At 58.4% G+C, this 13,467-nt stretch overlaps 1 protein-coding gene across 4 annotated transcripts in view; it reads right to left on the bottom strand.

Annotated features, from left to right (window-relative positions):
- Positions 1 to 13,467, bottom strand: part of WWP2 (WW domain containing E3 ubiquitin protein ligase 2) — a 32,694-nt gene that overhangs the window by 12,458 nt on the left and 6,769 nt on the right. For all 4 annotated transcript variants that reach the window (XM_066194840.1, XM_066194842.1, XM_066194843.1 and 1 more), the window contains exons 5-8: positions 11,484 to 11,621; positions 10,711 to 10,807; positions 5,963 to 6,258; positions 3,594 to 3,801 (exon numbers count right to left, since the gene is read on the bottom strand). In XM_066194840.1, coding sequence (XP_066050937.1) covers positions 3,594 to 3,801; positions 5,963 to 6,258; positions 10,711 to 10,807; positions 11,484 to 11,621 — 739 coding nt within the window. The remainder of the gene's footprint in view (positions 1 to 3,593; positions 3,802 to 5,962; positions 6,259 to 10,710; positions 10,808 to 11,483; positions 11,622 to 13,467) is intronic.

The following is a 13,467-nucleotide window of genomic DNA, read 5'->3' as shown; positions in this document are numbered from 1 at the left end:
GTGCTTTCTTGTCAGCTTTTATCCTGCAGCAGAGGAGGCGAGCCAGCAGCTGCTGACAGATAAAGTGTTCTCCTGCCACACTTCTGCTCCCACAGGCCTCTCTCCCCATTCAATCATCTGTCGCAATTAATCACCACAAAAAGCTCTAGGAAATTAATTCACCAGCTTCTGTGTGACAGCAAGGGAGCCAGCCCAGGCTGGCAGGGAGCAGCCCTGGGGATGGAGCTGCTCCGAGTGCTGGCGCCCCACGGCCTGGGCTCATCCCAGCTCAGCCCCACAGCCCCAGGGACAGCAATGCCATCGGTGACCTCACCACAGCCACCTGCCTGCAGTGACACAGCTCAGCTGCACTGCAGCCTCTGGGGAGCCAATGCAACACCTGCTTCCAGTCGGCAGCACTGGACCTTGCTCCTCCCTGGAACAGGTCAGATACCAGTGGGTGTTCCTGAGGGACAGTCCTGGCAGGACCTGCTGTGCCCTACACCATGAGGGAATCCTGACACAGCCCGGATTCCTGGCCACAAACCATGAACTTGGTGCTTCATGAGCATAAAAGCACCAGGACAGGTAAAACGAGAGTGAAATCTCTAAGGAGAAAATCAGCACAGCTGGGATGTCCTAAGACCCGAGCAGGTCTACCCCATGAGATGGATGGCAGAAGGTGCCCAGGCACTTTTAGGGCTGTGGAATTGCCCTGGACAGCTCCTCCAGTCTCATTATCAACAGATTCTCTGATCCATACGGCCCTGACGACTCGGAAGGTATCATTTCTGTGGCTACAGAGACCAGAATTCCCATGATGAGAATTCCTCCAGGCTTCTGGATCCCTCTGGGTGCACTCATGACTGCAAAGAGCCACGTGGGACTGTGGAGAGCTGCTGGTGGTGGCAGCTACTGCCTGATGTCCCCTGTGCCCACCCCACCCCCTGTAAAAACACTGATGAGCTCACAAACTCCTCACCAGCAGCTCCTGGGTGATGTGAGGGGTGAATCTGCCGAGGGCTGGCTTGCCCTGAGTCACCACCGGTGGGGATGAACCGCAGTGACACAGGGATGGGGACACAGGGACAACCCATCCTTGCTCAGACCACCTTGCCCAGCTCCACACGGCCCCCAGCACGGGAGATCCATGGTTTGGTGGGAGCCCTCCCCACAAGCACCACACTGCAACCACAGAGCACCCAACACGCCAGTCCCTGCCAGCTCTCCTGCAGCTGCCCACAGGCTCACGATGGCCACGGACGCAGGGAGCCACAGGCACTGGGAAGTGGCGGAGCTGAGGCAACCCTGCAGTCCAAACAAAACGCCCTCCTTACGTAAGAAACCACAGCCCCGTGGCTCCTGCCAGGCAGCATAAAGCACCTCTTTGTGTGGGCAGGACAGTGCTGCACAGCCCCACTGCAGCCTGGCCCTGCACAGGAGCATCCCTGACAGGATCCAGATGCAGCAGCCAGCAGCCCCTTCCCCTCCCCTCGCTGTCAATCCCCTCAGAAAGCCCAGCAGGGGAGCTGGGACCCCCGAGGCACCACACACGCTCCTGGCTCCGCAGGGGAACACTGCCTAGAGGATGTGAAGGAGGTTTTGGGCACTGTCAGGGCTGGAATTGCTCAGAACTCCTTCCAGCCCTCTCTTGCTCCTAGGACAGACTCCCAGCTGTGTGAGGGATGCCTTTGAGCCGCCACACCTGGTGCAGATGTTGAGACACAGAGATGTGAGCACAGCGAATGGCTCAGGATCCCCACATGAACCCAACCGTCTGTCACAGCCCGGAACGAGCAGGGAGGCTGGGGCCACCCTCCAGAGGATGAAGTGAGTGCTCCCCACGCTCCCAGGGAAGGAAGGAGGCACTCAGAGAACAGGGCAGGGCTCAGGAGGGACGTGCCTGGCAGCTCTGCAGGGGACGCTGCTCCTGGAGTGGCAGAGCAGGAGCCATCCCCATGGGCCCTGCAGTGCTCTCACAGCTATCCCAGCAAGGGGCTATTCTGTATCCCCATCTCCCAAGCTGGGCCCCAAACCACCAGTCAGAGTAATTCCGTGGTGAGGTGGGCCCGCCAAAAACCAGCCTCCCTGGAACAGGGCTCCAGAGAGCTCCAGAAGCTCATGTACACCACCCCAGGAACACAGCGTTGTGCCAGTTCAGCAAATCCCCACTAGCCCAGGACCTGCTCTGGCAGCTTTCTGGAAGGGCTCGCACCGTGGAGACTTCAGTGGCTTCAGCTCTCTGCTCTCCTTCACCTGGGGAGCCCCTGATCTCTGGTCTCCCCTGCCCAGGCCAGCACAGCACAAGCACAGCTCACACTGCCCTCTTTGCCTCCAGAGATTCCACGGCCAGCACAGAAGGTGCTAATCAAAGGTGTCTCCAGAGACACCGATTCCAGGAGCTCAGCCTGCAGAATGCCTCACCACTCCTTCAATGTTCCTCTCCATCCATCTCCCAAAGCACAACACCTTTATCCTGCTGCCTTCTCTGATACAGCTGATTCTCTGCTGTGTGAGCTCCACAGGGAGATGGGCAAGGAGGACATGGCCACCTTTCCACCTGGCTGGGCCAGGTAAACCCAGCCTGGCGTGTCTTAGAAAGCAGTGCCTGCAGCCTCTCAAGCCTCTGGAATCCTGAGGGATCTGCAGCTTCCCCGCCCCGGCAAAGAAACAACAGCCTGTTTCCAACCCCAGGTGGGGAAAAGGAGACCTTCAGTCTACCTGGTAGAAGCAGAAAGGGGCATAAGCTCTGGCTGGAATAAAGGCCTTTTTGAGAGCACTGGACTTTTCCAGCTGCCTGGAAACAGGAAGCGCCCAGGCCAGGAGAACAGAAACCCTCACACACCCGAATAAAGGCACAGTGAGCCGTTAACCCTAATTACCTGTGACTGACACGCGAGCGGGGCCCTGACCTTGCAGGCATCGCCTCAGCCAAAGCAAAATAAACAGCTCCCTTCATCCCAAATACAGGCCATTCCACCTCCCACCCAGAATTCAAGGGGTCTGACACACGGGGGAATGCTGCAGCTGCAGCACACTGGCGGCTGAGCCCAGACCCCGGCTGCTGCCCCCCACCCCAGGCCAGCAGCTCCCACTCCTCTCCAGCCCCTCCCGACGGCCCCTGGAGGAGGAGGAGGAGGATGAGCAGCATCCGCACCAGGGAGAGTGAGCACCACCACTCAAGGGTCCTGCCCCCCTGGCTCCAGCAGTGGCCAATGCCTCTGTGGTGTCCCCGGAGCATGTCCTGCACAGGGGGAGCTCCCTGAAAATCCACACTCAGTGTCCTGGGCGTTTTCCTCTGACTGCCCCCTTCAGCAGCCCCGAGAAAGCAGAGGACTCTGCTGCTCCGTGGGCACAGAGATGCCACCCACTGCTCAGTGCCCCAAACACCCAGCGGGCACAGGCCAGACCCCAGCCCAGAGCAGACAGGCAGCAGTGCCAGGCAAGGGGCACAGGATCCCTGGCACCTGCCCCAGGCCCTCCCTGTTCTGCTGAGCATCAGCATCTCCACCAGCTGCTGAGGCAGCACTTTCCCTCCCTCCAACAGCCTGTGCACCCCAGCAGTGCCCCAGCTGGTTCCTGTCCCCCTCCCCGAGGGCCGCAGCAGAGCTTACCCGGGGGGCAGAGCATCCAGGGCGAGCACGGCTGCCCGGGCTGGGAGGGCACTGGTGCCTGCAGGCGTCTCCTCCGCCTCCCTGGAGCTGCTCAGGGCAGGAAGGGCAGGAGCAGCGGAGCCGTCGGCCGTGCCGGGCGCCGCCGGGGCCGCCCCTGCCGCCGGCCTTTCCTCGTCCATGTCCATGGCACCCGCGGCGTCCCCGGGCACTGCAAAGGCAGAGGGCAGGAGTAAGCACCAGGGACGGGGCCGAGGTCACTGATCTTCCCGGGAACCAGAGCTGGGTGACAGCCCACGGCACTCTCAGCGCTCCCAGCCTGCAGCAAAGGCAGCTCCTGCCTCACCCAGACCCCTCTGGGAGCCACTGCCATCCTCTCCATCCTGGGACAGAAGGAGAAGGTGCTTTGCATTTGTGCCCAGGGTCTCTTCTGCCACTGGAAACACGCCGCATCCCAGATGGGAACTCGGGGAATGAGCAGGAGCTCTAAAACCATGGGTACAGCATCTCCCCTGATGGAGAGAGAAACCCAGGCTCCACAAGTCAACAGCACTGGAGAGAGCTAAACGTTGCTGGATTCCACGGAACTTTTGGAAAAGGGTAGAGACAGAGCAAAGGAAAACTACAAAAAAAAAAAAAAGGTGAGGAGGAAAATGCAGAGCAAAAAAATGAAAGGGAATTTGTTAGAGGAATATTTATAAGATCGCCAAAACCCCTAGACCTGGCAGCCCAGCTGAGGAGAACCTTTGGTACAAGACATCCTGGCTGGAGTGGTGAAGCAAAAGCTTTATAAAAACCCACAGACAAGGAACAAAGGAGTGAGGGATGCAGACAGATTTCCATGAGATAGAGCTGAGAAACATAAAAAACTGTAAGGGAAGCCCAAATATTTAGAAGCATTGTAGGAGAAAGCAGTATAAACCCTCATGGAAGGAAGACAAGAGCTACAGATGCTCTGTGGAAGAGACAGAATGCTCAGGACACTCTGTTTGGCAGCTGGAGGGTGGCAGGACAACATGGACCAAGGGAACCTGCAGAAGGACCCAGGTGAATGCACCGTGGTGAGGCTGATCTCAGTCCTGGACAAAGCAGGGAAAAGCTGATCCAAAGTTCACCTGATAAGGAAGGTCTCCTGGGGGAACACAGCAAGGGTTGAACAATGTGGCTGTGGGGAAAACACACCTGGGAATAATCTCCTTTTATTGCCAGCTGAAATTACAGCCGTGAGTGACAAATGTAATGGGGATGTTCTTGCAACGACCTGCTTGAAAAACACAGCAGTGTCACCGAAATGGGCCAAACTGAGGGGGAAGAGGTTGGTTTCTAGACGCATTCCAGGGTGTCCAGCACTAATCCCAGCCACACAAAACACTCCTCTCTGCATCCCAAGCCATTGCTGACAGGACCTGTGGGAGGCATGGAGGGTGGTAAAACAGCAACAAGGATGGCACAGTCATAAAGCCACCAGGGAGGCTGCGGCTGGGCCAGTAGAAAGTAGTTTAAATACACCAAAGCCAAGGAGCCAAGGTGTACTTGGGATCAAAATCCCTGTCCCCAGCCTGAGGGACTGTCCACAGAGCAAGGAGCCTGGGGAGGGCTGGGCTTTGGCAAAATTGAAATTGCATTGCTCCAGGTCTTCCCAATGAAACACCAAAAAATACCCAACTCCTTCTGGGTTGAACAGCACATTTCCTTCTATCCAAAACAAAGTACTCTGCCTCTTCTTCATCTCCCACAAAAGCAAATGCAGTGTGGAGGAGCAGGAGATGCTCTACAAGAGCCAGAGAAGAAAAACAAATCAGCCAAGTGTGACTTCACAGTCAGGTACCCAGCAGGTCCCACTCCTGCTCCACAAGGGATTTATGGCTTTGTGGACAAATCCAAGAAATGACAAGAGAGATCTTTCCAAAAACAGCCAGTGTTGTAAGAAGCAGCCCAGTCTGAGAGGTGGGTTTGTGCCTTGTCTGGTGCTTGACAGGCAGCTGCTCCTCCCCTCTTCAGAGCTCAGAACATCTTCACTGAAAACTGATGGGAAATTCAGCTGAACCCTGAAAAAAGTCCACTAAGTGGTGACCACTGTGCTCCTCACTGTAACATCGGTGACAGTGCTGTCCCAGTATCCTTTTAAACACCTGGAGCTGGTGACTCCAGAGTGGAGTCCCAGAAATCATTCCTGACAGGCAACACAGATCCCCTCAAGTGCACTCTGCAGAGCTGCCTGTCTTATCAGAAGGAAAATCAATAAAAACCCATCAACCCACAGGGACACAATTCCCGGGCACCACAAAGGTTCATTATCTCAGCAGAGATTCATTTTCTCCACAGTAAATTGCCCTGAGTTCCGCCCCCACCTCCCATGAGTGCCAGGTCACCTGCGCCGTTGGCCGTGCCGTTGGCCATGCTGGTGGCCGTGCCGTTGGCCATGCTGGTGGCCGTACTGGTAGCCGTGCCGTTGGCCATGCCATTGGCCATGTTGGTGGCCGTGCTGTTGGCCATGCTGGTGGCCATGCCATTGGCCATGTTGGCGGCCGTGCTGTTGGCCGTGCTGGTGGCCGTGCTGGTGTGCTGTGAGCTCTTGGCCTGCTGCCGGTGCCGGCTCCTGGCACTGGGACTTTGCTCTCCGGTGCCCGCATTCCCCCAGGCAGCTCCGGCCGCATGTCGGTGCGTCCTGCAAGGGAAGGGAATGCAGCAGGTGAGAGACATCACATATGGAAAACCCCACTCCTGTTTCACCCTGGTCTGCTGCTGCTGCTCCTGCCCAGCACAGCCACCGGTGTCCCCTGGGAAGGGCCAGGATACAGCTCCGTGCCTCTGTTCAGTGCCTGCAGCTTCATGCTGCCTGCTCAGACATGCCCACAGTCCTGGCACACACCTGCTGGTGGCAGAGACCCATGGAGGAGTCCCCTGGGTGACACCAGCTTGCTCTGTTCACAGGTGGTCCCTCTAGGTGCCAAGGAATGGCCCTGGGTGCTCGCAGCCAGACGTGCTCACCACAGCGGATCCCAGCTTGCTCCATCCACCCCTGTAGATCCCAGGAGATCCCACACCAGCCCCAGGTCCTGCACCATGGTGGGGACCCTCACCAGTGCCTCGTGCCTGGCTCCAAGCCTAGCACAGAGGCAGGTGAGGAAGGTGCTCCTGGGACAGCTGTGGCCTCCAGAAAAGGAAGGAACAAGCAGTCAGGAAAAATGAGAGCTGAAATCACAGCCCAAGTTGTGACCCGCTCAGGTGCAGCTGCTCCATCTCTTGGGGGTCACTGCCAGCCTGGAGATCACCTGCCACAGTTCTCCATGGCCAGGGCAGCCCAACTGTCCTAGGGTGACCTTCACTGGCAGAGCACCTGCAGGGACCCCAGACAAACTCACTCCCTTGGAACACCCAGGGCCCCCAGGGCAGCACAAAGGTATTCCAAAAAAAGCTGGGTTTCACCTTAAAAATTCATTCCTGCGAGCAAGGAGGGGGACAGGGCAGGAGGGGAGATGCTGCCATCCCAGACCTGGGGGGCCTGGGGAGCAGAGGTGGAGCCCAGACACCTCCACCCAGGCTGGCAGCCCAGGCAGCAACCACGGAGGGTAGAGACTGCAGGGAAAAGGACATCAGTTTCTCCCAGCCAAAATCTACCTTAAAAGGGCAAAACCCACAAACTGTCCCCAAGCCTCAGGGCTGGTGCTGGGAGGGGACAGCAGCTTGGCAGCAACAGGGCACAGATCAGTCATGCCACTCTCAGCAGCTGCAGCAACTGGAACCCTCCCACTCGCTCCAAAGCTGCTCTCCTGGGGGAGCGGCTGATGGCAGGGCTGGGATCGGGAGGAGACATGGGAAAGCAGGAGATGGTTGTTGAAAATAGATTAGATGAGAGCCACGGGCAGAGCAGGAGCTGCTGTGACCACTTGAGTGAGTCACAGATCCCTGGGAGGGCAGCCCCAGCCAGGGGCCCCTCGAGGAGCTCCTCAGTGAACTCCCCGAAACCCCAGACACGGCTCCGTGCTGGGGTTTGCTTTGGCCACCAGCACCCAGGAACATGGAGCACCTGTGGGTAGAGAAGAGGCTCCTCTTCCCCCATCAGGAGGTGCAGGGAGCCCCTCACTGCCATGGCTCAGCAGGGCACACTGGTACCACCCTCCTCCCAAAAGCTGGCTGGGACCTCTCCCCACAGTTCCCCCACGATGAGGACGGTGGCAGCACAGCCCCTGGAGCCCTGGCCAGAGGGGAGCAGGCAGGTGGCACCAGCCTGTCCCACTGGGAGCAACCTCCCTGGCATGGGATGGGTCTCGTCCCTGCCCTCCTCAGCATAGATGAGCTCAGAACTGCCCAGGGAGTTTTTAGAAACCAAAACAGGATGTTTCCAAGCTGCCAGCCGGCGGCACAGGGTTACCAGCCTGAATTAGCCAGCCCGCCGCCCAGCCCAGCCCAGCCCAGCCCTCCTACGAGTGCTCCCATCTGGGCATTGTCTTTTAATAGACACTGGAAACAAACCCAGCAAGGCCACAGAGCGTGGCGGGATGGGAGCGTGTGCTTAAAATAGGAGCAAGGAAAAAACCATGCAGAGCACGGATGGGAACAGACAGGGGGGGTGGGATGGAGCGGGGTGTGGAGATGGCAGCCCCTCTCCCACACCAGGGGCAAGACCCTGCTGTCCCCCATTGACCTGGGGACCTTGGCTGGCTGCCCCATTGCCCCTCCTGAGCTGGGGCAGATGAAGCCAAAGAGTAAAGTGGCATCAGCCAGGTGACATCAACCTTTCCTCTTCTCCTTCTGCCAAGGCAGAGTCCCTTCACCACGGTGGCCAACACGGACCCCAGCCAGGAAACCCAGGAACAGCCAGTTCCTGCAGCTGGGATGGCCAGAAGGTCCCTCAGGAGATGCAGCAGAGGTGGCAGCATGTCTCAGCCTCACTCAGCACATCAGACCCCAAGCTGTGGCTGAGGAGGAGGGAGGGCAGAGCACAGGCTGGAGCCAGCACCGGCTGTGGGGAGCAGGGCACAGTGTCTGGGAAACAATGGGGAGAGCCCCAGAGCCCCGCGGGCAGCGAGAGCACAGCTCCCAAAACACAGAGCTGAGAAATTCCCCCTGTCCCTGCCAGCATGGGGGGAGGCAGCCACATCCCCCAGCACCCAAATGAGAGAATCATGGAATAGTTGCGGATATTCACATTACGAATAGTTGTGAATCGTGGAATAGTTTGAGTGTGAAGGGATCTGAAAGCTCATTCCATTCCAGCTCCTGCCATGGGCAGGGACACCTTCCACCATCCCAGGGTGCTCCAAGCACCCTCCAACCTGGCCTGGGACACTTCCAGGGATGGGGCAGTCACAGCTGCTCTGGGCACCCTGTGCACAAACAGGGGTTGTGGCACCCACGGCCTCAGCTCTCAGCCAGAGCTCCCTCTCCCCCTGCACAGAGGGCTGTGGAATTTCACACCCAATCACCAAGATTAGCAGCAAATCCCAAGATGACATTTGTTCAGGAGAAGAAAGAGAAGCCCTGACCAAGCAATTTCCCTTGCAGGGACAGTGTAGAAATAGCTGAGGAGCAAAGAATGCCCCTTTTCTTCCCATCCTGCTGCTGAGCACTTTGCCAGCATCCATCACCAAGCCCAAGAAAATAAACACGGCTCTGTGTATAAACACAGCAACCATCAAACAGCATTCCCAAGTGCAAGGGACACACATTCCACTCTGGAGCACGCAGCTGCCTCCACTGTGGGTACAGAGAGCAGTGCCCTGCCCCACGGAGCAGCACCACATCAAACTGAGCAGGTATGTCCACAACAACCCCAAATTCAGGTGAGTGTAGCATGGATTGAAAATTAGCTCAGAGGTTTCCAAACCAGGGCAGCCAGGAACACCTGGCAGGTGTCTGAAGGTGCCCTGCACAAGTCCTGGCCACACTTAAGGTGACACCTGAAGCAGAAGCTCCTCACAGCCGACAGAAAAGCAGTGGGGAATGGGCAACAAGCAGTGCCCAGGCTCAGCTTCCTAAAACAGAATTTTCTTTGCAGGTTTTCTAGCACCTCCTGAGAACTGCTAAGTGTCTGCCAAGCCCAGCTCAGTCAGGTCACTGAGCACTTCCCACCCCTGGGGAGGCTCTAACACCTGGACAGCAGGAATCAACAGGACCAGCCACCACAAAAGGGCACACCACAAAAGGGCACAGTCTGTGTTCACAGACTGCTCCCAATTTTCTAACCCTGTCCCTCCTCAGGTGAGATGAACACACAACGTGCAAAGACAAGGTCACTTTTTAAGCCAAAAACATCAAGAGTGGTGTGTGCCCAGCAGGTAAAGAAGGAGAGGAGTTCAAGGTGTGTGGAGCTCATAGCTGGGCGTGCTGAGCCTGGGCCACGCACAACCTCCCACAGACAGGCTGCAGGCTCCCTCTCCCCAGCCACACTCCTACCCAGAACATCTGTACAGGCTGCTGGGCCACTGCCATGCTCTGGAAATATAAATAGGTGTTAAATTCAACTCTATGTTGACAGTGTGACACGTCTCTCAGTAACCACAGCTCCAAAAGGAGCAGCGCTGAGCCTCTCCAGCCCGGCAAGAAGGCAGGGCAGGGCAGGGCATGGAGCCAGGCGCAGGATGGCCTGCTGCCCAAGCATCTCACTTCCTTTGGAAGCAGCTGTTATTTCCCTGCAGCTCTGTTTCTCCTGCTCTCCATGGACCTATGTAAGCATCTCCCTGTGGCCATTGCCCAGAGGGGCGTTGTGCTTCCCAGCCTGGCAGAGGGAAGAGCTGGGGCTCCTGTGATCCCCATTTGAAGGGACGCCACTTTGCTGGTTTGCCTGGTCACAGCCTGCCCCACTCCCAGACAGAGCATTTTTTCAGCTGCCACTGGAGCAACTGGTGGAAACTCTGTGAGCCATCACAGACCTGATATTCCTTGAGACACCAACACTTTAGGAGAAGCTCAGGCCAGCCACAGCCCAGCTGTACAGTCACCCCTCTGCACTCCCAGCTCTGCTGTCCCCCAGCACAGGCCGCCCTGCTCCAGACCTCCCGTGTGCTGCGTGACAGGGGCTCACTGGGAGATCTGGAGTGGGGTGCACAGCACAAGGACAATGCAGACACAGCCACAGCAACCCCTCAGTGACGGACACAGGGCAGGGGACCCTCACCTGGGCCTGCTGCCAAAGCAGTTGGTACTGGGAGGTTGGTGCCGGCCCTCCGTGGCCACAGACGTGCTGCTGGGGTCCCGTCCAGGCACCTGGGACCCTGCATGGGGGAAGAACACAAGGTGAGGCAAAGGACTGAACCACCTGTAGATCCACCCTCCTTCTAGAAAGGAGCCCAAAAGCACAACAGCCCCATCCCTTGCAGGACAGACCCTCAGCACCCAAGGACGCCCCACCTCACAGCACACTGCCCAGCCCCACCAGGACCCCACAGCTCCAAGGAGACAGCACTGCATCCACAGCTCCCGGATTTCCCAGGTTTTGTCTTCCAGTGACAAAGAGAAGGAGCCAAGGGAAAGCAATGCACCAACCCCTGTTCCGCAGAAGCTTTGCTCTCCTGGCAACCCTGAGATCAGCCACCGGCCCACAGCGCCCCACGCATGCCCCGCCACGGGGAGCCCCGGTGAGGGGATCAGCAGAGGCTGACACCACTTCCCCAGCCCTCCCGGCCTGCGAGGGAAGGGGCTGATCCAGCGAGGGAAGGGGCTGACCCGCGTGGAAGGCTGGAGGAGGGCTGGAGAAGGGCCGCTCCTCCCAGGCTGCAGGGGAGGCTGCTGTGAGCCCGTCCACGCTCCCGATCCGCTCCTGCCACACGGCGGGAGCCCCCGGGGCTGGGGCCGGGCCGGGTGCTGGCCCCGGGACACCGTGCCGGGGGTGCCGGCGGTGCCGGGGCCGCGCCCGCCCCGCTGCGCTCCCCGTGCGGGCCGGGCACTCACCCTCCGTGCCGGCACTGCCGTCGGGAACGCTGCCCAGAGCAACAGCCGGCCCGTCCAGGAAAATCGTCAGCTCTCCGCCCGACACAATGCTGCCTTTGTTCTCCGTCTGCAGGTCCAGGGTCAGCTGCCTGTTCTCCACTGCGGCAGACGGGACATGGAGAAAGAGACCCCCGGTGACCACCGGGACACCAGCCCTGGAGGTGGCTCCACTGCCCCAGCCCCCACGGCAGCCTCCTCCGGGCCTCCCCCCGCCCCAAAGGACAACGTGCCCACTCCCTCAGGGCCACCTGTCCCAGCGAGCACCACCCCACACCCACACACCTACCCGCGCTGCAGAGGACCCCGGCCAGTCCCACCACCCGCTCCTGAGGAGGATCCTTCCTCACCAGCCCTCGGGATCCCTTTACTGGGGCTGCAGCCGCCCCAGGGGCCCTGGCTGTGACACCAACCCCCATCACTCACACATCCAGGAGCTGGGGCTGTAGGGCAGATCCCGGCAGGAAAGCCAAGGGATTTCACAGAATCACTGGGTTGGAACAGACCTTCAAGATCATCAGTCCAACCCATGCCCTAACACCTCGACTAAACCATGGCACCGAGTGCCACATCCAGTCTTTCTTTAAACACATCCAAGGATGGTGACTCCACCACCTCCCCGGGCAGAGCATTCCAGTACTTTATCACCCTTTCCATAAAAAACCTTTTCCTAATATCCAACCTAAATTTCCCTTGGTGCAGATTAACATTGTGTCCTCTCATTCTGTCAGTTGCTGCCTGGAGAAAGAGACCAAACCCATTTGATAGAACCACCTTTCAGGAGGTTGTAGAGAGTGATAAGGTCACCCCTGAGTCTCCTTTTCTCCAGGCTGAACAACCCCAGGTCCCTCAGTCATTCCTCACAGGGTTTGTGTTCCAGGCCCCTCACCAGCCCCGTTGCCTCCTCCGGATGTACTTGAGCACCTCAACGTCCTTCCTAAACTGAGGGGCTCCTTTAAGATAACACAAGGGGCAGGGGGGGCTCCTGTGTGATGGTGAACATCCCTCCACCCACATACATCCCTGTGCATCAGCTCCACTGAACAAAACCAGCACGGAGGCCTGGTCCCCAAACAGGAACACTGCTGCAGCATTGGACTGCATTCACAGAAGGTTCTGGAGAGGGTGCCATGGGCTGGGAGGCTCCTGGAGACAGCTGCCAGCTCCACTCCCTCCTGTGTGAGCCAGTCTGGCTCCATCAGCTTCAGCAAGGTTTTGGTGGTCCCTGGGGGCACAGCACAGCCCTCAGCACCCACCCCAGCACAGCAATGCCTGCCAGTGCCAGCCAGACTGAAACACCCGGCTCCGTCACACAAGGCCAGAAAAATTTGGCTGCACCAGCCTGGGACACTGGCCCAGACGCTTCCTGACTCATTTGCTCAAATAATATTTTTATTATACACGGATTGCTCATGACACAATGGCACCATTTTTTAGCAACCCGCTTTGTCCCGGTGTGACGTGGGGACGGGGCGCGGCTCAGGCGAGCAGGAGCAGGACGGGAGCACATCCCCACGGAGCCCTTGTCCCACCTCTAGCTGTGAGCTGTCCCACACTGGGACTTCACACTTCCTTCCCCAAGGCCCCCCAAAACCCAGTGACACAGGGTCTGCAGAGAACACAGGGCTGTGGGGCAGGCAGCACTTGTGGATCTGAGGGAAGTCTCCAGTTTTTAGTGCCAAGAAGGCAGGTGTCTCCTGCACGACAGGAGCACACGCTCTGTCACTGATCACCATCATCCAGCAAGGGATTCTGCTGAGCCTGGTCTTCCCCTCTGCCTCACGGAGCTGCACTCTGCTTGCTTCCATGGGAAACCGACCTCACAGACAGTTTTAAGAGCCTGAGACAGAAGATGCTACTGAGCACAGCCAGAAACCAGAACAAATCCAGACCCTGTTTCCCCCTGGCTCCTCCGAGCCGTAGGAATCCACATTTTCTCCAGGGTCCC

The sequence above is a fragment of the Chamaea fasciata genome, unplaced genomic scaffold, assembly GCF_029207755.1.
Source record: "Chamaea fasciata isolate MVZ Bird 193981 ecotype frontalis unplaced genomic scaffold, bChaFas1.0.hap1 SCAF_12, whole genome shotgun sequence".
NCBI classification, from domain to species: domain Eukaryota; kingdom Metazoa; phylum Chordata; class Aves; order Passeriformes; family Sylviidae; genus Chamaea; species Chamaea fasciata.
The sequence above is the reverse complement of the archived record's forward strand: the minus strand, read 5'-3'. Positions and strand labels throughout refer to the sequence as shown.